The sequence below is a fragment of the Puma concolor genome, chromosome C1, assembly GCF_028749965.1.
Source record: "Puma concolor isolate L17-30 chromosome C1, mPumCon1.1.hap2, whole genome shotgun sequence".
Classification (NCBI taxonomy): Eukaryota; Metazoa; Chordata; class Mammalia; order Carnivora; family Felidae; genus Puma; species Puma concolor.
The window spans coordinates 53,371,584-53,396,233 of NC_141674.1; the positions used below are offsets into that span (position 1 = coordinate 53,371,584).

At 39.9% G+C, this 24,650-nt stretch overlaps 1 protein-coding gene across 1 annotated transcript in view; it reads left to right on the forward strand.

Moving 5' to 3' along the window:
- The window catches only part of CACHD1 (cache domain containing 1), a 212,150-nt gene that overhangs the window by 67,324 nt on the left and 120,176 nt on the right, over positions 1-24,650 (forward strand). Inside the window, exon 2 of the mRNA XM_086717196.1 lies at positions 21,463-21,525. Within this exon, the coding sequence (XP_086573322.1) occupies positions 21,463-21,525 (63 nt within the window). The remainder of the gene's footprint in view (positions 1-21,462; positions 21,526-24,650) is intronic.

Genomic DNA, 24,650 nt, shown 5'->3' on the forward strand with positions numbered 1-24,650 from the left:
GTGGTGGGAAACAGATGCAGATCTCCTTCCATGCAAGGCATGGAGTAGTTTCCCTTTCTATCCTTCTAACTCTGTAGAAACTGTTGTAAATCAAGGTTATCCAAAAGTTGCAGTCTTTGAGTGCAACCCATGTGCCAGCTAGACAGTACTCTTGTTGGCATTTCTAAAGTGCGCTGTTGGCTTTTTAACACTGAAACTTGTGAAGCCAAGAGATTCCTCCTGATTTGAGCCATCACAGCAAGTGCACAGCCCTTCATTCTGACTTTAGATGAGAGAGTAGGCCTTTCCTCCAGAGGTCTTGTGATCACAGGTTTTGCGTAGTCGCTGTAGGAACACACTTTCACACAGTGCTGTTCTGAAATCATTTTGTGTCATGGCATTTGCCGAGTTTTTAAGGTCTGGAAGAACTGAATTTTGACCTGAAGTGGTCCAGTCTCCTGAATTCTCTGGGGCTTGGAGATTTTTAGTTCTTCCCTTTTTTTTTTTTTAATTTAATTTTTACGTTTTTTTTAGGTTTATTTATGTAGGGAGAGGGCATGAGCAGGAAAGGGGGAGAGAGAGAATGAATGAATGAATCCCAAGCGGGCACCCCGATGGCAGTGTGGAGCCTACTTCAGGGCTTGAACTCAGGAACCATGAGATCATGACCTGAGCTGAAACCAAGAGTTGACCCTTAAACGACTGAGCCACCCTGTCCTTCGGTGTTGTTGTTTTTTTTTTAAATACATTTTCTGTTCCCCTAGTCATCATGGCTTAAAACCAGTTTCCTTTCTCTATTCAAAAATCAGATTTTATTATCACTTTTACAGTATTGGAATTGAGTATACACACCTAAAAAAACTGCATGTTTTTTTGTTAGGGGAGGTGTCAGTGACTACTGATTACCACATGGTCTGTGACTCTACAATACTAACTCCTTACAAAAATCAAAATGGGTTTTCTAAGTTCCCTTAATTAGGGTCCAACAGTGAGCCACGTCCCTCAGTTGTCATTTTGTACTACTAATTGGCCCGGTGCTGTGGAATTTCACTGTCTATGCTTCTGCTAGTGCTGACTTATCACATCCATTCTGTATGTTAATGTGTGTTGCACGATGCAGAATGAATTCTGGAAAGGAGAGGGGGATGAGTTTCTGAAAGATTATCTCCATTTATAATGTGAGCCACACTACTTTAGAATTCTACCATACTTACAGTAAGCCTGATACTAAATCTCTTACATAGTCTAATTATGTAGGTAGATTTTATCATCTCAATTGTCTAATGTGAGTTAAGTTTGAAGACCTTTTTTTTTTTTTTTTTTTTTTTTATTCCTTTCCTGTTTCTGAAGGGAGGTCCAGCTAATTTACTGCAAATGAAATAAGAAGTATTTTGGAGGAATAGGTTGACATTTAGCATTCTGGTTTGAAATTCCTCTGACTGTTAAATATTTAATGTGCTGCAAAGCATCCTTAAAAATTAAATATGAATGAGTTTTAGAAAACCTTGCAGTGTATAAAAAATTGAGATTTCCCCCCATTTCAAGTATCTCTGCCTAGGGAATCTTAATTATGTTTAATGAAGATGACATTATATGTTTGATCAGCATGGGGACATCCCACATAATGAAGTTAATATAAATGGGATCCTTCTGAATAATAGCATAGCAGAGATTTATTTTGGATAAATTACTAGTTTTGTCTCTGGAGGCTGATCACTCTATTCCCTTGTAATTTTTTGTTTAAAGCTAAGAGTAACGTAAACTTACCAGAGAAAATGCCTTTGTTGGAAAAAAATTTTCCTAGGTTTATTGCTTTGGTAACACTAGTGCTTTACTTTTGTAGAGTCATGAGATTTAGAGTACTTTAAACAATTTTTGTGGGATTTCTAAAGAAGCGTTATCATTACTGGTATTCAAAAATAATTTTGTTGCCCTTGGTATTTCTAATCTAATCTGTATTTTTGCTTAAAAAAAAATTCTAAAAGAAGTGATGGATGCCCCTAATTTAATGGCATGGAAAGGAAATGGTTCTACAGTGCTGACATCTGACATTTAAAAACGGAAATTTTACTTATATTTTCTCACCATATTCCTCCCTTTCATTGGGTTATATCCTATTCTGGTTGCATGCTGTCCCAGGTATCAGTTTTGAATTGGGAAAATGGGATTTGAATTCATGAGTCTCTAGTGTTGGTGCTTGTTTTCGTAAGAGTATAAGTTTCATGTATTTCCAAAAAATGTTTTTAATTCCATGAATTTTTTTAAGAAAATGGCTTATTAATGCCTGTACCCCATCTGCTTGAGAAGAATGGGGGTACTTTCAGAACTTTGCTTTTATCTTTTTCTGCCTTTGTAGTAACTGTAGGGAACATTGCCCCTCTCTTACCTATTTTTTTTTTCGTTTTGACTAGGTAAAACTAATGCCGTGAAAATGGAATCTATCATTGCTAGAATTGTAATTACCCGGCTTTCAAACTTCTTAGGCATTTTTGATACATCTATCAATACCCTCACAACCAATTAACAACTGAGAGATCAGAAATGCCCCTGTAACCGTCCCTTTCTTTCAGCTGTAGACCTTCCATCTTCCCCGCCCCCCCCCCCTTTTTGGGTTTATTACAATAGCAACAACAAAAGTCGTTTATTGAGTAGTTACATACATTGGCTACTGTAGTACTGAGATAAAGGAATATCTTATTAATACTAACAATAGTCCTATAAGGTAGAAGTTGTGGGCAGAGGGGAGTCTTGGAGTTAAGTAATGTGCTCTGGGCTACTCAGCTACTAATTGGCAGAGCTGGGATTTGAATCCACAACAGCCTTTGACCCTAATCTTCATGTTCAACAGTATCTTATGTGTTACTTGGCTAATAATGGGTCTTCTGTCGCTGCCAAATTATCCTACTTCAGGTCTGTATCAGATCAGTTTATTTCTCTGCTCTAGAACATTGCTTCAAAGGGTCCCTCATACTTGTAACTCTTTCCAGCCTTGCCTCTATATCCTCCATGATTTTACCCCAATCATCTTTTTCATCTTGTTGTCTATGATTGATAAAGATGGGCTAGAGTAAAAACAGAAAGAGAAAAAGATGCCTTTGAGACTAACATTGATATGATTCTATAATTAGGGTCATTTGGTGTCCCCTGAAGTAGCACAGTGCCTGGCAGGAAACGATTCGGGTATCCTTTGTAGTCAGGATCTGATAGCACAGAATCTTACTTTTGAACTTAAAATTGCACTCGCATTTTACCCTGTAGTTTAATTGGAAGAACTGGGGGTGCTTCTGTGCGGGTTTCTGGCAGCGGAACAATTTAGCATTTCCTGGGGCCATTCGATTTTTTCCCCATCTCACCTCCACAATGAATCTCAACCTTCCTTCCTAGAGGTTGAAGACTAGCAATGTGTGTGTGTGTGTGTGTGTGTGTGTGTGTGTGTGTGTGTGTGTGTGTGTTTTAATTTTTAAAAAATCTACTCATTTTTGAGAGAGCGTGAAGGGGGAGAGGGCAGAGAGAGAGGGAGACACAGAATCTGAAACAGGTTCCAGGCTCTGAGCTGTCAGCACAGAGCCCAACATGGGGCTTGAACTCACGAACCACAAGATCATGACCTGAGCCAAAGTGGGATGCTTAACCGACTGAGCCACTCAGGCACCCCAAAGGCTAGCAACTTTGAAATGATATGGGAAAACTTAGCTTTAAGAAAGGACATTTGAACAATCAAAGTCATTGACAAGATCTTAAAAGTCCATATGTATACATGTAGGGGGAAGAGTTAATTAGGGAAAGACCACGTTTAAAGAGTAAAAATATTGAGACATACCTTTTAGTTTTATTTAGCTGGTTAAGTCAAAGAGTAGTACTAGGTTTTTCCCCAATACTGTTAATGGGTCATCTCTTTCCTTGAACAGTTAATTGGCAAGAATGAGCTCAGATGCGTGTCAATATTACATCCTTTTTTTTTTTAAAGGAGGAAGAATGAAATAAAACACTTTTTCCTTGAGCCTTATTCTCTAGGAGGAATTTCATTAAAAAAAAATGGTCTGAGGAAATCTTATTGGCAGTTAATTGTATATCACATCGAACTATTTCTGTAATGTAGAGCAAGTCTGTTCATCACATGGAATGTTTCTCCACTGGCTTCATTCCTTAAACTTGGTATTAATGCATTGTGGACAAAGCGAAAAGCACCCTTATTTAATGCCACCCCAAAACCCTTTAAAAGGAAATTCTCCCAAGCCCCAAAAATCAGACAGCTGTGGGGACTCTAGTTCACTGCAGTCTGATGCAATTCTGCTGACACTAAGCAAAATGTTCACCTGCCTGCATTTTCATAGTGTTTATGGATTCTTCCAATTCTTAATTAGGGTTAAAGAGATTGGGAAGGGAGGAATCCAGGCAGACATTTAATTTGTCATGAACAGAGTCCCAGGACTTGAGATGCCTAGTGAATATCTCTGCCTTCTGTCCATTTGCTTTCATTAGTGACTAGGGTATATGTGAGTGTATATACAGGGTACAAAAAGTCACGTAGGTATGTGTGCACATGCAGGCATGAGAGAGGGACAGACTAGAACAGTTACAAAGAAGGCTGCCCGAAACTTATTTGGGGAAGGTAAACAAGGCCAACATGCACATTAAACTATGGCAGAACTCCTATCTCTAGAAATGTGTTTAGAATGCATTTCCGCTTATTAATTTGCTTATTACCCACTGATGTCTCTTTGTTGCTCAAACGTAGAAAAAATTTTACTACACCAGTACGGGCTTAGTATGTTTGTACATGGACTGATTTGGTTGATGATACTATTTCTGTGGCTGGAAAATCTTTCATGTCATGGTTCTGGTTAATACCAGACTCTTCTGCCAACCTAAATAGTGACCACTTCTGCAGAGCATATTAGAAGGTAGCTTTTATACCACGTAGTCAACAAGGATGTGCCTATTACGTACTGAAAATTCAAAGACAAGAATCGGTCTTTGTCTTCTAGAAACTCACAAGGTAGCGGATGTAGGAGGTAGATATGTAAACAAATTGCAATGCATTCTGTTACAGTAGTGTGATATCCACACTGCAGAAAAATCAGAAAAGACTTTCCAAAGAGTCTTAATGGTGCACTTAGCAGGAAAACTAGAGGCAAAGTATGTTCTAGGCAGGGGAAGAAGCCTTTTTTTTTTTTTTTTTAATTTATTGATTTTTGAGACAGGGAGAGACAGAGCATGAACAGGGGAGGGTCGGAGAGAGGGAGACACAGAATTCGAAACAGGCTCCAGGCTCTGAGCTGTCAGCACAGAGCCTGACGCGGGGCTCGAACTCCTGGACCGAGAGACCATGACCTGAGCCGAAGTCGGCCGCTTAACCGACTGAGCCACCCAGGCGCCCCGGAAAAAGCCTTTTTGAAGGATTCTAAGAATTCCCAGTAGGGTGTTTCTTGCATGGCATATATACCATGAGTTAGTGCCTCTTTCATGTGTTCGTTAATTGGGTGGTGCTAGGTACTGGGGTACCGTTGGAAAAAAACAGTCTTGCTCATGTGTCATACATACCAAAATGGAGGGACAGACAGCAAGGCCTAAATAAAGTCTAGGACATGTCAGATATGAGAAGGGACACTGGGTTGCTATTTTGTATAAAATGGCATTTGAGCAAGGAGGGAGCAAGTCCATGCCGAGGCACAGGGAACAGGAAATGCAAAGTACCTATGGCTGAAAAGTGCTCAGCCAGTCTGAGTAGCAGCCTGGAGGCCAGTGCGTCTGGAGCAGATTGAGGCAGGAAGAGGGCAGGAGAGCAGTCAAGGGCATGCATGACATAGGGTATGGAGGTGGGCTTTTACTCTGAGTTGATCGGTAATCAGCTGCAGAGTTTGGACCTGCAAGTGGTAAGAGCCTTGGACTTGAAGTCAAATGTGTCTGAGTTCAGATCTTGCCCTGCCACTCACTAGCTCTGATTCCTCCTCTATAAAGGAGGCTTATTATTTTTACTTTGAAAGGCTGTGTCAGAAGGAGGAGGGTTAAGACAGCAGCTTCAGAAGGTAACAGGAAGAGGATTTGTTTCTATTATCAGTGTCTTGTAGAGAGAGGCAGGGTGTCAATAAGAGGGGAATATGGTGGGGTGGAGGGAGGGAGGCAATTACTTGAGTCTGCGAAGTCGGAGTTCTGAGGCTTTGCAGCCATTGAAAAATAATGCAAATACTTAGTTAGCCAGGCTCCACAAACTAACTCTTGGACCCTTGATACAGCACCATCTACCCTGCCTCTAGGTTTGAAGCTGTGTATTAATAAATGAAGAATTGGCAAATAGTTACCTGCACTGTTCTATTTTAAATAGTTTTATTTAGCAAATTAACTCTTGGCTCAAGAATGCAGTCTAACCATGCCATTTGTAAGCCAGTCACCATATTTGTTTTTTAAAGCATTACTTTAGAGAATACTATCCATGCATGGTGTGATCTATTCATGAAATATAGTTGAGAGTTATAGGATACGTTTTTCCCCTCTTTCATTTTGTCTCTGTGACTTTGTACAAAGTCTCATTAGTAGAGAAAATCAAAAGTGCAGGTGAGGGGCTATTGGCAAATGTGAATCCCGGATCAAAAGCAAGCAAAACTACCAACCTTCCTGCTATCTCCCCTGCTCTGCATATGAGGCTTTAATAACTCCTGCTGGGACCGAGGCTCCAGGTAACTTTGTCTCACATTGGGTCAGATGTCCCTTCTTCCTGCTGGCCACTACCCACAACTTCTGCTTCTTCGTCCCTTTTCTCCCTGGCATTGGGAGCTTTTAGGATAGGACAGTCTTAATACTAAGGCTTCTAGAGCCTGCCTCAGAGTCAATCCAGAGTCTGTGTTCACTAAACAGAAAACGAAGTTGGGCCACGAGGGGAGGATGAGCATTTCCAGAACATTTAGCTGAAGGAGGCTAAAGCTAGGACAAAGGAAGCTTATTCACTGCCGCAGAAGTTTGGGGGACTGAGAGACCTCAGTCCCAGATTTGAACCCTAGCCTCTAGGGAAGTCCAGAGTTGTAGGAAGATCAGCTCCATTGTGCTGTGGGTTGGATGTGTGACTTTGGAGGAAACTGCTTGGTCCTGGCAAACCTTAGTTCCTCTTTTATAAAACAAGGATACTCACATACCTGTCAGAGTGGGGGTGAGGCAGAGGTGGTACAAATCAAAGTGCTTTCCTGCTTTTCTTCCTCCTGTCCCCTCGGGAAGCCCCATCCAAAGCTGCTTCATCTCTAATCCTGAACGTGGTGACTGCAGGTGGAGAGCAGCTGTATAGTCTGAAGATTTGGAATATGCCCTCCCGGTCCCCATTTAAGAGGCCAGCAGTAGTGGGTATTTCTCTCTCCATCTCCCTCCCTGTTTTTCCTTCTTTTACAGACATTTCTTTTAGCTAGATCAAACTTTAAAGTACACTCCACAGAAATTTGGGTTTATACAGAAATTCAGTATAGAGAGACCATGCTGACATTTCAGAGAGAGAGAGAGTAGAGGTATTGTGTTCTGAAAGCTTCCCTGGTGTAGAACTTCCCAGTGATTAGTAGGCCATCTCCATGAGAACTACCTCAAGGATCCTCACACTTGCCTCCCTTGGGTCTGTGGACTCCTTATCTATGGAGGTGGGGCCGAGGAACCTGCATTTCATAACAAGCAAACCAGGATTTGTGTTGTGCCTCTCAAGTTGGATAACCGCTACTCCAGTGATGGGAATTCAATCTATGTAATATGGAGCACCTGCTATGTGTGTCGCATCCCTCACATAGATAGTAAGTCTTCGTAGCTCTGACGATGAGGCAGAGACTAGTGAGATAAGTTTGCGTTCCGTAATGTCACCCATTTAAAGTGTACAATTACGTGGTTTTTAGAATATTTCCAGAGTTGTGCATCCATCAGCATAATCGAATTTTGGAACATTTTCACCCTCCCATAAAAGAAATCTTATTAACTATTAGCAGTCTCTGCCCAAGGTAGATATTCTAACACCCTTTTTTAGGTAGGGGGAAATTGAGGCTCTGGACACTTCAAGCAACCTGCCTCCAACCCCACAGTAAGTAGTGGAGCAGAGTCTGACCTCCTTGCTTCCAGATCCCATACTCTTTCCACTATTCCGTGCTCCCTTCCAGGAACTGAATCCAAATTAAATATTTACTTGGGGAGAATAATGTGATGTTCTGGTTTTGTCCTTGTTCAGTAGTTTTCGGTAACATATTTTTCCTTCCTGTTCCAACTGGCATTTTGGGGTAAATAAGTCGGGTTTAGTGTTTTAGTTACATATGCAGTACAGCCAGATTTTTAAAATTACATGAGAAATCAGCATATTAAAAATGTAATAGCGGCAGACTGCAAGCTAGGAGAAGCCAGTGTCCAAACAGTGTCCTGTCCCTCTTTGGCGACCTATCACATGACTTCCTTGAGACTTAGTTTCCTCTTCTGTCAAATGAGTGAGTTGTATTCATTTTTTTTTAATTTACTCAGTAAGCATTTATTGGACACCGATTGGTGATTATGCTGGATATTTAGGGAAAATGATAACAATTTTCCTACCAGCTTATGCTTAATTGGGCAAAAACACTATGCCAGACACTGTCCCATTTAATTCTAACAGCACACCTAGGAGGTGCTGATTATCAATCTGTCCTGTCCCTGCAGGATTGGAGGTAGGTCGCTTAAATTTCCATGAGGAAAAGGCCCAGAAAGTTTAAATAACTTGTGCTGGTCACACAGCTGAGAGAGTTGAGGTCTGGATGATGCCACAGCCCAGACCTTCACCCCCACATTCCTCTCCAGGTGAGCATGGGCCTCCTGGAGGCCTGAGGTCACTACCAGTGCCTATAAACAATTACCTGCAATATAATACGGAAGTTCAGTGATAGCACTAAAAGGGATTTAATCGTTTTTGCCTCTGGGGTAGGCCTGGGAAGGTGTCTCAGGTGAGCCCTTGGATTCTGTTGAAGGTAGAGCCAATTCGTACATTTCTTCCTCTCCTGCAGCCCCTCGGGTGTGTACCCCATTATGTGGTACCATCAGTAATCAAGGGGAAAAGTCATTTTCCCAAGGACCCTCTTGCATGTGGATTTGTAAAGCAATCTGAGGAAACCAGTCGGTTGAGCCTGGGAGCCAACCTTGTAAAGGCACTGCAAGCTAATGTGAAAGACATTTCCTGGAAATAGGGACTTTTAAATTTGTCTTAATATAAGGCTTCAAAAAAACTGATGTAGGAGAGTTTCTGACGTTGGGATAGGGATGTGGGTAATCTCAAATGACTTTTTTTTTTTTAAGTTTATTTATTTTGAGAGCAAGAACGAGTAGGAGAGGGGCAGAGAGAGAGAAGGAGAGAATCCCACCCAGCCTCCGCGCTGTCAGCATGGAGCCTGATGGGGGCTTGAACTCGTGAACCGTGAGATCATGACTTGAGCCAAAATCAAGAATCGGACACTTAACCAACTGAGCGACCCGGGCGCCCCTCAAATGACTCATTATTCCTGGGAATCATTGTTCCTTTTGGAGGATTTTAAAAAGTTACCATTTATTGAGCTGTTATTGTATGCATGGAATAAATGCTATATCTGCATTGAACCTCACAAAACCCCCTGTGAGGTAGCTATGACTATTACCTCCTTCTTACAGCTTAGAAAATGGGGACAAATCTAAACTCTGAGACCACCCATTTGTTAACAGGATTTTTGGTGTTTTTTTTTTTTTTAATTCCCCTCTCACTATTTTTGTAGCCCTAAAATTTGAAGAACATTTCTAACCAGCATTTATTTATTCATTAAAATTACATTGTGAATCTGAGCCCAGAGAGCCATCATTCATCAAAATGTTAGTTAATAATTATTGAGAATCCTGGCATGTGGTGCGGGAGCCTTCACAGGCTAGGGTTGTTACCATGGTATTCGATATGCGTGACAGGCACCCTTGCTGGGAGAGCCTGAAAAACGATACAGGCAGTTGGACCTGGGAGACATTTATGTAATCATATTAGCATCACATTTATTCTGAAAAGGCTAACTGCTTTGATTCATGTCTTAAACATCCACATTTAAACTCACCATTCTCAAGATTGGTTTTGTCTATTGAAATTTTCATCTTAAAAAAAAAATCCTTTGACTACTGGGCTACTCCTCCTGTAGCAAGTTTCAGAGATAGGTTTGTTCATATATATATATATATATATATATATATATATGTATGTATATTTATATATTTAGCAATTCAGATCTCAGCAAATGTAGTTTTCTTGAAACATCCATCCATATGGCAGAAATACCTAGCAGTAGTTGCTTCTCAAATTGGTATTTCAGTAAAATTCTAGCACAATAGTAGAATAGAAATTTTGGGATCAGTGAGTTTTCTATAATCCAACTCAGTTTTCCATTTTCTAGGTGAGGGACACTAGACCTAGGGAGGCTAAATGACTCACCACCCCCCCACCCCTGCCATAGAACTAGTTTGTACAGAGCTGCAGTTTGATGTTATTAATTACTCGGGTTTTGTGATGTTTCAATTTACAGTTCCCGTGCTTAATGATTGTACTGAAAAAGTATCACTTTTAAATAAGACTGTGCCAGAATTGCATTTATGAAAATTCTCTTTATTTGGATAGGATAGCAGTGAACATCTTATGCGAGAGACAGCCCAAATGGCCTCCATGGTGGCGTAGTTTGAAATGTCGAAAACTCGTCTTCATCTCAGGATGTAACACTGCAACTGTGCTTTAAACCCCAGCAGTTGTTTTGCACTAAGTTATTTTTAAATTATTTTTTTAAACAAGTATTTTTCAGTCTCCTTCCTTAATATTGCTCTGTTGTAAGTGCTATTGGGATTGCACAATTGAATAAAACTGTCCCTCGGAGGATTTTTATAACTTTACGGAGGAGATAAGACACATGGGAAACTTCAGGTCACAGTCCCTCAAGTGTCATGCTAGATGATCCAGTTCATTTGGCTCTTAGGATTGTCACAGGCCCTTGGGATAATAACTGGTTTCTAAATGGCCTAGATTTTTTGCCTTTGTGAGAAGTTAGGAAAGTGGGTGCATGGCTCTGAGCACGTGGAATATAAACATTCTTAAATCACCTATTTCATCATTGTCACTTCCCAGCTAAAAATCCTTTTAGCAGCTCTTTATTTCTTGGCCAACATACATTTATTCATTTACTCACTCAAAAACTATTTACTAAGTGCCTACCGTATGCATAAAATCCAACTTTTCTTTCTGGCTTGAAAAACCTCCATAGTCTAGCCCTATCATTCCTGTTCCATTTAGTTCAGTTTTATTTCCCAAAGCTCCCCTTGTGAAACTGTCTTTGTATCATAGTTACTGATTTCAGAGTCCGTCTTTAGAATACGAGCTTTTCTGGGAAAGAAGTAATGTCTTTATCTTTGGACACTGCATTTCCAAGTATATGGGGCCAATGGATAGTAAGCTCTTCAGAAAGATTATCTTGAAGCCAAGGGACCTAGAATGTAGGGTCTGTGTGGGCAGGGATTTTGTCTGTTATACTCATTGTTGCATCCCCAGCTTGTAGAACACTTGCCTGGCCCCACGTACTTCGAACTATGTGCCAGGCCTTCTCTGTGAATGCTCTGAAATGCTCTCACCCAAGCTCTCAACCTCAAGCCCCGTCTCTTTGGAGTCTGTCTCCTGTAACCCCCCCCCCCCCCCCCCAGCACCTTGGGCCTATGGCAAACACAAAATTCACACCAAGTCTGTGTTGCATTGTTGACCACTCTTTATTTTTAATTTCTCCTTCTGATTAGAGAGTGAGCTCCTCGAGAGTATGGGGCCACGTCTTACATGGTGTCTGACACCTTCAGAAAGGACATGACTGATTGTGTTATTAATTAAACATCTTTGCTTAGGTCTGGAAGGTTAAGCATTTCAGTGTTTCCAGTTCCCTTTGTCCTTGAGGGCTGGATTCCTAAAGACCTGCGCATTTGACTGGGTTTGTGCACACGCAGAACGCTTGAATATTGAAGCTATACCCTTAAAGTGCCACCAGCTCCCAAGAATAAATGCACGGCCACTACATAACCCCTCTTTTTTCTTTCAAGGTGAAACAAAAAAGTAAAAGGCTTAATGGAGATCTAGGAGGTGGAGAGTGGAGGAATTAGGAGTTCGAAGAGTGGAAGCAGGGGAGTGGAAATTTGGCACCATCTACAAAGCGTTTGGGCAACTCAACTTTCTGCTTCTGAGAGGTTGCCATGCATTGTCATGAATATTACTTATAATCAAGTTACATTGGCTAAAGGCTGAGTCTTTCCAACATGTGGAACTCATTTGCTTGCCTTTTTCTCTCTTAGTCTCTTTGAAAGCCAAAACAACAACAAATAACAACAAAACTCCAGTAACCCTTCAGAAGTTTTATTGTATTTAGGGGGAAGTGTTTCCGGCTTCTTTTGCCTGTCTTTGTTCTCTGGGTTCATATTTACTTAGCCACTCTTTTGGTTTTGAATGCTCCAACAGGAAATCAAGTGATCAAGACCAGGAATTTTGCTTGCTAACATTATTGCTTTAGATTTTCCCTGCTAAATCAGACTACAGGCTGTTCCTTTTCCCCTGTAATTTCTTTTGAGGGATAGAGTTGACCAAAACAGGCAGCTCTTTGTAAAGGTGACACTTGTCACTGACTTGTGACTTTCCCACATGCTTTTTACTATTCAGAGCTCATGTTGGCTTGAAGGGTGTTAAGTTAAATGGCATCAGACTAAGAAATTCATAATTTGAGTTCTTTTGCGACCCTGAACCTGAAGTATGCAAACGGCTGTGTGTGTATGTATTTAGAGCCCAAAGAAGACAAAGAAGGAAAAACAGAGATGGGGCGAGGGAGACTTTGTTAATAGGTTGTTGAAAGAAGAGGAACATATTTTATCTTGGAAGGATACCTTCCTCCTTGTTTAAATTTTTAAACATTCATTCATTCATTCATTCATTCATTCATTCATTCATTCTAGCTGGTTGAGTAAGCAACCAAAATCATCTGAATGACTTAAGGCCTAGATTAATGGATAAGCAAATGCTTATTCATGCTCACTAGGTAAAATGCCCTGTGCTAAGAAATCATGGCATGGACCAATTATCAAAAATTTACAACAAAGTGAGAACCTAGAAATCCAAAAGAGTAGAAGAGAATAAAGTAAAATGTAAATAGTAGTTTTTACTGAGTAGTCAGACAATGGATTTTTTTCCCTTCTTCTTCCTTTGCAAATTTTCAAATTTTCGACAGTGAATGTATTCTTTAAATTGTTGCGTAGAGTCTTTGCTGCAGAAGGTCAGAGAAGGGAGAGATTACCATCAGTGGGAAGCTGTTAAGAATGAGCTAGGACTTCAGTTTGATACAGGTAATTTTGCTCCCCCTGTACCTCCAACTGTCATGGAATTACTATCATTCAGAAAATATTCTTAACAGATTAACAATAGAGTAATGATAGAATATCAAGATAGCATGTGAAATAAATTCATAATGTTTTTAGTGCTTTTTTTTTTTTTTTTTTTGAGTGAGAGTGGATGAGGGGCAGAGAGAGAAGTGGCGGTAGGTGGGGTCAGGGATCCCAAGTAGGCGTCATGGTCAGCACAGAGCCAGATGCAGGGCTCAATCCTATGACCCTGAGATCACCACCTAAGCCAAAATCGAGGGCCAGATGCTCAACTGACTGAGCCACCGAGGCGCCCCTAGTGCAGTCTATTGAAATGCCTTTTCACGTTCATGAGGTTAAGTGAGTTAATATATGTGAAAAGTACCTAGTGCCGGACAGATAGTAAGCGGTAGCTGTTATCATTTTTTATATATACAACCTTAAAATAAGGAAATCTGTTGGGCTGGGAAATGTGTACCCAGTGTACCATTTGCACAGGGTTGTCTGTTGTGTGATTAGTTTTAAATTCCCAGTCCCCACCTCTTCCTCGGCCATGCTTTTCATTTCCTACGCACTGCCCTTTGTCATGAAATGGGAATAGCCCTGTTTCTTCCAAGTCACTGTGGTGTTCAGGATCTGATTTTTATGGTGAGGATCAAGCATAAGCCCTTGTATTTATTTTTTTCAGTGAAAGCTCTCAGGGTAGTGATCTAGTTTTTTGTGGAGTTTAGTTAGTTGTAACTGAATGTATGCCCCTTTTCATGAGTGTGGTTACTCTGAAGAATGTTTGTCCTTATCCATTATAAAGGAAACATGCTCCATTTTGAGATGGGAGTGGGGTGGGAAGGAAAGAAGATCTATTCTAGATTCAATATTCACAGGGAAGCCCTATTCCTATTTTGGGCACTTTCTAGATTTTGAATAACTTTTCTCTATTAAGATGGTATTTACGTAGGGGCACCTGGGTGGCTCAGTTGGTTGAGGGTCCAACTTAGGTGCAGGTCACGGTCTCATGGTTCATGAGTTTGAGCCCCACATCGGGATTGCTGCTCTCAGTACAGAGCCTGCTTCAGATTCTCTATCCCCTTCCCTCTCTGCCATTCCCCTGCTTGCGTTCTCTCTTTCACAAATAACCATTAAAAAAAATGGTATTTACTTAGAAGACAATACATAAACTTTAGGGTAAGGCAAATTTAACATCTGGACTTGGCCACTTTCTTAGTAATGTTCAATTGTGGACAAGTTAGAGTGTCAGAAGCTCAGTTTCCTCCTCTGTAAAATGAGTACATAGTAACTTATATGAAGGGTTGTTGTAAGTATTAAATGAAATATGTTGTAAAGCACCTGAATCCATTCTGGGCCCTTGATAATATGACAACATAATTATATGTAATATACCCCCACCCCCAACACATGTAATTAGAACAATACTTGTATATTTGAAAAAAAAAAATTTAATGTTTATTTTTGAGAGAGAGAGAGAGAGAGAGAGAGAGACAAAGTGCAAGTGGGGGAGGGGTAGAGAAAGAGGGAGACACAGAATCTAAAGTAGGCTCCAGGCTCCCAGCTGGCCACACAGAGCCCAATGCAGGGTTTGAACTCACAACCCATGAGATCATGACCTGAGCCGAAGTCAGATGCTCAACCTACTAAGCCAGCCAAGTGCCTCTAGGTTATTTTTTATTGTGCTTTTTAGCAGAAACCTTTTCAGTACTCTTGGAAAACTATTTTCTTGAGCCACTTATATCCAGAATGAACAAGTTTAGAGATTTGAGAAAATGACCAAGATTTGTAGCACCCGATTCATGATTTCAAAATGAAGAATGATGAGCTTCCACAGATAAGGTCATTTTTCTGGACCTTCCATATGTTTAACAATGTGAGGCTAAACAATCTGGTAAAAATCAGACAATGTCTAATCTGGGCAGGAGGGATCCCTTAAAAGCCTACTGAAAGATTATGCATGAGGTGTGTGTAGGGGAAAATAAAGTCATTGTATGTTTTTCGTTTTTTGGGTTTTTTTTTTTTCCTGCAACACTTAAATTTGGCTGCTGTTAACTCCCTGCCCAGAGATTGTTGGAGTTTGTTGTAACGACAGCACTTTGTCTTTTAATGACTAATGTTGGTCAGCTTCTTGACATAATGGTGGTAATCTATATTTTCCTCCCCTTTGGCCACAATTCCTAGAATCCTAGGAAGAGATCCAGAGCTGAATGAAGTTATTAGTTAACTGTCAGCCAAATTGGCTTGCAATAGAGACCTGTAAACATCAAGAGAATAAGCCTGTGAATAAAAACTCAGTTCTGCGTTTTCTTAGCAAAGATCAGGGAGGGGAGACAACAGAATTTCATTAGGCTTGTAGAGGTATTCATTTCTTCACTGTGCTGTTGTGCTATACCATTCATTTAAATATCTAGTTAAGATTTGGCAGAGCTGTTGGAGGCGTGAAGGTGGAACCAACTGTCTGGACTGACCATCTTATTAAACACTCATGTAATTGTTCTTGTTCCAGCAAAGCAGGTTCTCTTGCCATCTGTTAAGCAGGCTCAATTAAATACATTTGGGACCGAAAGAGGTGGCAGATAGGAGTAGGTGGAGTGGGGACAGAGAATGACTGAGGTGCAACCCTTAAGAGGTAGGGGGGGACATAGACGCACACACGTGCCCATCCCGGGATATTTTTCCTTCTCTTACAGTAGAGGTAGGGGGAGTTGTATTCAATTGTTACATGACTCTTTCATTTCTAACTTCATGAGTTGAACTTCCTCTCTGGGGGAGGAGGAGGAAGGCAGTGCTTTAGGAAATAAAAGAACAGAATATGCAAAGAGGAGATTTGATTAAATTGTGTTGTAAGTTTAGAATATGCAGGCTGGATGAAACTCCCATAAAGACACCTTTTTTTTTTTTCTTGCTAAAAATTCAAGTTAGTACAGTGCCACTGGATGGGAAGCTCAAGAACTGAGTAATGTTACATACTTAGAATATGAGGGAGCAATTAATATGTAGCCTCAGGGAAGGCTCATCGGAGACCTTATCTGTGAATTACTAGGTGATTCTACTTGGTACAGTCCCAATTTCATCTAGATTACTGATTGGGTATAGATTTTTGAGTATTTATAGTATTCTATCCAGTTAATAGATTCTTTTCCCTTTTCTATGCATAAATAATTTTGAAAACGTAGGAAAACATTTGACTAGGCTTATTTTAAAGAGACTGCCTAGAATGTATGTTTAAATTTATTTTAGTATAACATACATACAGAAAAGTACACAGAGGTGCCTGATGAATTCTCATAAAAGTGAATACATCCTTATAACAGGCACCCGGATCAAGAAATGGAATATTGCAGCATCCGAGAAGCCATCTTCATGCCCTGTTCTGTTCATTCTCCCACAAAGGATAACCACTATCCTGACTTCTGACAAGATAGATGAGCTTTGCTTGGTTTTGAATTTGCTGTAAATAGAATTGTACACTTCGCATTGTAGTGTCTGGCTGCTTTCACTCAATATTATGTTTGTGAGTATCACCATGTCGATGCATGTTTGCAGTTGTGTGTTCGTTGCTATCGCTGAACATTTCATAGTGTGAACACACCACAGTTTGTTCTGGTGCTGATAGGCATTTGGATATTTTCCAGGTTGGAGCTCTCATGAGTAGTACTGCAATGAGCATTCTTCTGCTTCTCTTTTGATAAATATATGAACACATTTCCCCTCAGTGTATGCCAAAGATGGGAAATGCTGGGTCATGGGATATGCATCTAATTAAGTCTAGAAGATACTGCTAGCTTGCCAAAGTGTGTATTAATGAGAGAAAGGTCATTTTTGTCCAGAGTATTCTGTTCTCATGAGCATAAAAATGAGGTATCTTGTTTTCTTTTGATTGTGGAAGTAAATTGATAAAGAGGATTCGGTGAAATATTTTTACTTAAAATAACTTTTTAAAACTCCTCACCCGTTTTTAATGATCTTTTCACCTTACAGTAAAACCTGTTTTTACTTACAGTATCTGAGAATGAGAAAGCGTAATGGGCAGAGGCAGGCAGCATCTTTGCCTTTCCTTCCAGAGATTTGTACACTGGGGAGAGTTTCTTCAGACTCCCTCCGGGTTGTGCTCAAATTAAGAGTTCAGATTTCTGGAATTGTTCTCCAGGGAATTGGGAGATACCTTGGAAACAGAGGACAGAATGTCCACCCCGCCCAGCCGTACCCTAACCCTGTTACAGTGAGCAAATCATCCAAGAGCACCAGGCAATCTGACCTGTTAGGGTTGCTCACCATTTTCATGGTTTAAGACAACTTCATTTTCATTTTTCAAGTGCCTGTAACAATCAAGAAACTCAACTTTGTATTCTCTTCCTTCCACAACTTCATGTAACCAAACAAACCTTTGGCTGGGACTCTCAGTTACTCCACTCACTGGTTGTGTGTGTTGTGCGCGCGTGTGTGCACGCACGCGCGTGTGTGTGTATATACACACATACACATGTGTGTATATGTATGTATATAGACAGACATCAGATAATTAGATACATGTATTGTTATTCCAGCACATTATATCCTGCTTAAAATGGTAGGAAAAAATCCCCAGTACTCATTTTTTCTACATGCAAGTATAGGATTCCTAGATTATTCTGAAGAAAAGGTGATGGGAACAAATTTCATAGCTTCACTAAAATCAATGCTTGTTTTTAACGCAAGCCCTGGGTTCAGACCTCAGCACTAGATTTTTTTTTTTCTTTTTAACCTGTGATACATTTTCTAATGTTTGAGCTGTAGCTTTCAGTCTGTAAAATTTGGATTCACATCCTTGCCCTGTCTGCCACATAGGGTTACTGTGGAGATCAAATGTGATCCTTTATGTGAAATGGTAAACTATAAAAGAACTAAGCCTAAGCCTTTGAGAGCTTGGCTTAGCAGGCCCTGCATTTTAAGCTAGAACTTGACCTACAGAGTAGTGAAAACTTACTCTGTACCTTGAGATCTTGTGCACACACACAAGTCCAAACTTTTAACCTTGCACCAGACATGGCTGGCTGACCTGTTGAGTCGTAAGTTCCTTGTCCAGGTCCTTTTGGCCTCTACCACCCCTCCCCTGCTTGGGGGAAAAGAGGGGCAAAAATTGTTGGCTTTGGTGATAGCCCCAAACTATTACTCTTGCAGGTGATTTCACTTTCTGCAGGTTAGACGGTTGTATAAAGTAGGTAGTCTACAGAATTAGTGCTGTTCATATCTAAAACATCTTTCTTGCTTTTTAAATTTTCTTTTACCTATCCAGCATTTAAGTGCAGAGAATATAAAAATGCTTCTATGGCATAAAAAGATCTGTATGAAAGCATTGACGATCATTATCGATAATTGTTAAAATGCTAAATGAGCGAAGCAGGGACAGAAACACAGCCTTGTGAACACTTCCCGACATATATGCCTTTTTACAAGTGAGGAATTTTTATTTTAACCAAAAAAAGAAAAAAGAAAAAGAAAAAGAGAAGGATATGATCTTATTCTGCATTAGGTTTGGCCGTCGGTGGGCGGATGTGGTGTGCTTCCCAGGACTGTCTCGTGTGTTCTTCCATCAGTCACCTTTTGGGCGGGGGGCACCTTCCCGGACAGGCCACATAAGGTATCAACTGGAAGATCACAGCCAGAAATAAGACAACTGGCGACACTCATTGAGACCTGGAGACACAACATGAATTGTGTTCATTTTTAGTCAATGTTCTCATGGTGCTGGGTAGGTTTTGAAAATCAAATTGCATAAAAATACGGAAGATGGTCTGGGAAAGTAGATGGCAGTGACACAGACTCAGCTTCTAAAAATGTTATAATCTATTAAACTAATAATTTCTGTTGCAATCAGAAAACAGAACTTCAGGTTGTAGGGATGAGGTTAACAAGTTTCTAATCCCTTTCCCAAAACGGGATCTTAGGGTTCAGAATCCTAATGCCCCTTCATGATAAAACACCACCAGTGAGGTCTCTAACAGAACCCAGTAATCAGATGCATTAAGATATCTGCATCAAAATTAATGAACGAACATTCACACTAAGAGGCTTAATAAAGACTATAAGTACCCATTGGTTGGGGTTAGTATTTACTCCCAAGTAAAATCCAGTCATGTCATATTTTGCTAACAAAGGTGTTATGTGAAACTTCTGATTTGTAGAGCCTTTTGAGTTATGGAATTGCATGTAAGGTACATATATTTGGGTACCAGCTCCTGACAGAAGTGTTTTTTAATATATGTCAGGCAACCATGTGGCAAATTCTCAAGAGATCATAGAGTTAGGAGCACCAGATCTCGAGTCACTCTGCTTGGGTTCAAATTCCAGCCTTGCCAAGGGACTCTGGGTAAGCTATTTAACCTCCCAGGGTGTTAGTTTTTCATCTTTAAAGCTGCAGGAATTTTCTTATAAAGATTAAACAGGATGCACATATAAGGTACAATATGTGCATTGCACTAGACACTGAACAAACCTGCTTCTTTTCTCTGTGTAATGGAGATGATAATAGTGCTCGTCACAAAGGTGTTTTATGAGATTCAAATAAGTAAATAGATATAACATGCTTAGAATAGTGTCTGCCTATAGTAAGCATTCATTACCTAGTAGAACTTTCCTATCAATAGAGACGTTTTTAGGGAAGAAAGAGAAAAGAGACATCTGTTGAATGAATGAGTAGTGCCTGGTAAAATTATGATAATTCATAATTAGACATTTGCAGACTGTAATTCCATCCCATTCGGTCACAATCCTTCCCCCCCCCCCTCCCTTCCCCAGCACCTTATCTTTCCTCTTTTGCACAGCACTTGGTAAACTTGGCACTTGTCTTCCTCACCACAACCATGCAGGTGTGTTAGGCTGTCTGGGAAGCTGTCCCAGATGCTGACAAACCCTTGGCCGTAGGATAGAAAGGAAAAAGAGAAATTTTGGCTAATATCTCCAGGTCTGACTCCTTACTCATCTGGAGAGTTCAATGGTATCTTTAAAGTTTTAGGATAAATGAAGAGCCTGCTGCTTTTTTTTTTTTTTTTTTTTTTTTTTTTTGGCGCCTCTAACAGATACATATCTTGGATTCTAATTTCTTCAGTTTGTTATATATTAATCTCTAGTGATTTCTCAGTAATGGGTAGGGTCTGGTAAAGTCCTAAGTCTGCAGAGAGGTTTTAAACACAGGCCATATATGGAGGGGGTGGGTACTAGCTAGGCAGAGAGCAGTGGAAGAGCGTGTGTGCTTGTATGTCATAGTTTGGACTAATGTCCTGGCACGGCTGTCCCATTTCCTGGCATGTAAGAACTGGATCTTAAGGCTGCACATACTTGGCAAGCCCTATTATGTTACCCTCCCAAGGGGGTGCTTGGGTAACGAAGGTGATAGATAATACTGGGTAGGTACTGGTGGGACCCAGGGACATGAGAAGATATGGAAAGAATCCCTTTTAAAGAGCTTTATTGCATTAGAGTTTAGTGTCTGTAAACAATTACAGCATTCAGGGAGTGCAGAATTCAAATGAGAAACACAACTTTGTCAGATTATACCACTTGGATAAAATGGCATGGGCTCCGGAAATCTATAATTAAATGTATTTTTGAAAATGAAAAGTATAGTGTAACATCTGGTTTATTTCACTACGGAAGTGCCTGGGTATTGCTCATGTAAGTGTGATTGACTTTGGCTGATATTTAGATTTCTTTGTGTAAAATAACTATTTTAATTAAATTTTTTTCTGCTTGATTCTGTTTTGTAAACAAATTATTCATGTGCACACACACTGTCACTAGAAAATGGCTGTCTTTAATGTGGAATTTAAGAAACAAAACAGATGAACATAGGGGAAAGGAAGGAAAAAGATGATAGGGAGGCAAACAATTACAGACTCTTAAATACCAAGAACAAATCGAGAGTTGATGGAGGGAGATGGGGGCAGGGAGAATGGACATTAAGGAGGGCACTTGCTGGGATGACCACCGGTGTTGTATGTAAGTGTTGTATCACTAAGTTCTACTCCTGAAACCATTATTACGCTATATGTTAACTAACTTGGATATAAATAAAATTAAAAAGAAAAAGAAAATGGCTGTCTTTAGAAGAACTAATGTTTGTTTATTTTCTTTCTGTTGCAGCGGATATTCAACTCCTTTGTTTACACTGAGAAAATCTCAAATGGAGAAAGTGAAGTACAGCAGGTAAGAGATTATTAGGACTGGACATTCTCTTTGTCTTGCTTCTGGTTACGGCTTCAGTATTCTCTGCAGGCCATTTCCTTGTGAGGTTCCAGCTGTTTTCCATGTGATTTCATATACGTCTTAAAGCATAACGGTGCCAACTTTACACTTGCAGTTCTTACAGGTAGTTGAAAAAATGGTTCTATGGATGGTGTTTTGCTATTTGGGTTATACTTTGGAAATATTATTTAATTCATTTTCATTGTTTCGGAGCACCTGGGTGACTCAGTTGGTTAAGCATCTGACCTCGGCTCAGGTCATATCTCACGGTTTGTGGGTTCGAGCCCTGCATCGGGCTCTGTGCTGACAGCTCAGAGCCCCGGAGCCTGCTTCAGTTTCTGTGTCTCCCTCTGTCTCTGCCCTTCCCCCATGTTTGCTCTCTCCTCTCTCTCTTTCAAAAATAAACATTAAAAAAAAAAAAATCATGGGGCACCTGTGTGGCTCCGACGGTTGGGCGTCCGACTTTGGCTCAGGTCATGATCTTGTGGTTTGTGAGTTGGAGCCCCGTGTCGGGTTCTGTGCTGACAGCTCAGGGCCTGGTGCCTGCTTCGAATTCTCTCTCTCCTTTCTCTCTCCCTCCCCCCCCCCCCCCCGCCATCCTCTGCTCATGCTCTGTTTCTCTCTCAAAAATAAACATTAAAAAATTTTTTTAAAATATATTTTCATTATTTTGAAAATTCCTGAACTACTCATATTTAGAAATAGTAGAAATTGTTTCATCTGATAGAAGAAGTGCCCTGGTGCTGGAATCACACCGATAACCCAGGTCAAATTCTGGTTTTCTTACTGATTCCATGACCCCCAGTAAGCAATTTAGCCTTTTTGATCTATAGTTTCTTGGTCTTACATAAGGGGAATACAGTATCTGCTTTATGAGCTAGTGAGAATTAAGTGAAGTAATGTCAGGTTAGTGGAGAATAAATGAAATCTTTTCTATGGAAGATTCTGGCATAGATGCAGCTCAGTGGATATTGGTCTCTTTTGTTCTTTTATTTTTCTTTCCTCCTCTTGTATTTCTTCCTTTGCTTCTTTCCTTCCATCTCCTTTCAATGCTGTGTGGGGTCAAAAAGTTCTGAGGCCAGATTCTATTTACTTTATTTATAGCTGCCTTCAAATGGACTGCTTTGTAAATTAAAACATAGTGTTGGTGAACTTGGTCATAAATAATTGATCTGTGCTTGAAAAGAAGGGTGGTAAAGAGGATTCTGGGTTTTAATTTCAACTAACCCACCAACTTCATTACACTATGCGACGGTCAACTGGTAATTTGAAGCGAGGTTGGAAACTTAAGTAAAAAACACGACCAAGCTAAAAACCAAACTGTAGCAGAGTGCTTCCATAGACTAAAAAGACAACTATAGTAAAACACATAATAATTCAAACTCTCTGAGATGCTGCCTTTATTTTCTTCATGGAAAACAGCTTGACTTGATCACTTTAGAAGCACCAGGCAAGAGGAAAAAGCCTTGTGTCATTAGAGTAAACTTATTTATGGGATAGTTATTTATTTATAATAAATTACTGTGGTTTAATCTTGAAGTTCAGCATTTCCTGTGTTTAGACATTAAAATGTTTTATTGGTTACTGCAGGTTAAATTTAGAGGATATAAGCACTTCTGTATGTATTCTTTTTCTTAGCATTAGATATTTTTAAAAACTAATGACCCTGCGTTATAGTGAATATAATGTGGTTTGCTCTATCAAGTCTTATCTTTATCATTCCGGTCTTGTTTTTATTCCAGCAAACTGAAAAGTGCCTTTTTAGGGTCATGACATTGAAAAGGGTTTTTAGGGGGGAAAGATTTCTACACAAAGCATGTCTGAGGGAACTTTTTGGGAGACCAAAGGCCACTTGATAACATTTTAAAGAAACTGAACCAGGGATCTCAGCTTTGGTGCTTTCCTTGAAGTAACAGATACATGTCCTTCCGTCAGCTCTTTTCAAACATGAGACTTGTTTTGTTTTCCTGGACTGATGTCATTGCTTTATTTATCTAACTGTAGAACAAATTTGGAAGCCTTTAATAACTTTTTAGAATTATAGCAATTGATTGAACACTTATGGAACACTGATGCTTACCACATTGATTTTTTTTCCCTAAATAACCTTGAAGGAAAGCTATCCTTATTACAGATGAGCAGAGTGAAGCTCTAGGAGATAAGTTATTTGTAGTCATTAGACTATTAAGTCAACTAGTTTTCAAAATAAGTTTGACACAAAGTTATATAGTTTTTTAAATTTTTATTAAAAATTTTTTATTTTAATTTTAAGGGTTTTATTTTTATTTTAAGGGTTTATTTTTAAGATCTGTGTTTTCAGGGGCACCTTGGTGGCTCAGTTAGTTAAGCATCTGACTCTTGATTCGGCTCAGGTCATGATCTTACCATTTGTGGGTTGAAGTCCCGCATCGAGCTCCATGCTGACAGTGTGGAGCCTGCTTGGGATTCTTTCTCTCTCACTCTCTCTATCCTTCACCTGCTCGCTTGCTTGCTCTCTCTCAAAAAAACTAAATAAAACTTTAATAAATTTAAAATTTGTAGTTCCAGTTCAAAATAGGAGTCTCTGCTAAATTTTTCTTTGTTTCTGAGTAATTCAAATGAAGAATTAACACCTCGTCCTTTGTCTCCTCTGATTCTCAGAAAGTTCTTTTTTATGTTGACCCACAATGTACTTTTAACTTTTCTCCAGTCTCTCCAGTCTGCCCTCTGGAAGAACCCTGAACATATAGATCTTATGCCTCTTTTGCATCCAGTATTTGGAGAGAATTATCATGTCATTATTATTGTTAGAAGAATCATAACTTCTTATAAGATTTGTTTGATAAGCCAAAAACAGGCTAGTTAATTCAAAGTAGATTATTAACTTCTGCACTCCATTTTAGCTCAGTCTTTAGTGAACCACTTCTTAGTGCATGTTTTGGTATATTTTGTAGGCTCTTGAATCCTGACTTGAGTTTGCTATCCATCATTCCTCCATTGGGGTAATGAAAACTAGAGCCTCATGGGTTCTTACCCTCCTACCTTACTAATCAATTCTTATTGAGTGTTGGATCTGACTTGTGCATACTATATAAGTTGGCAGTAAA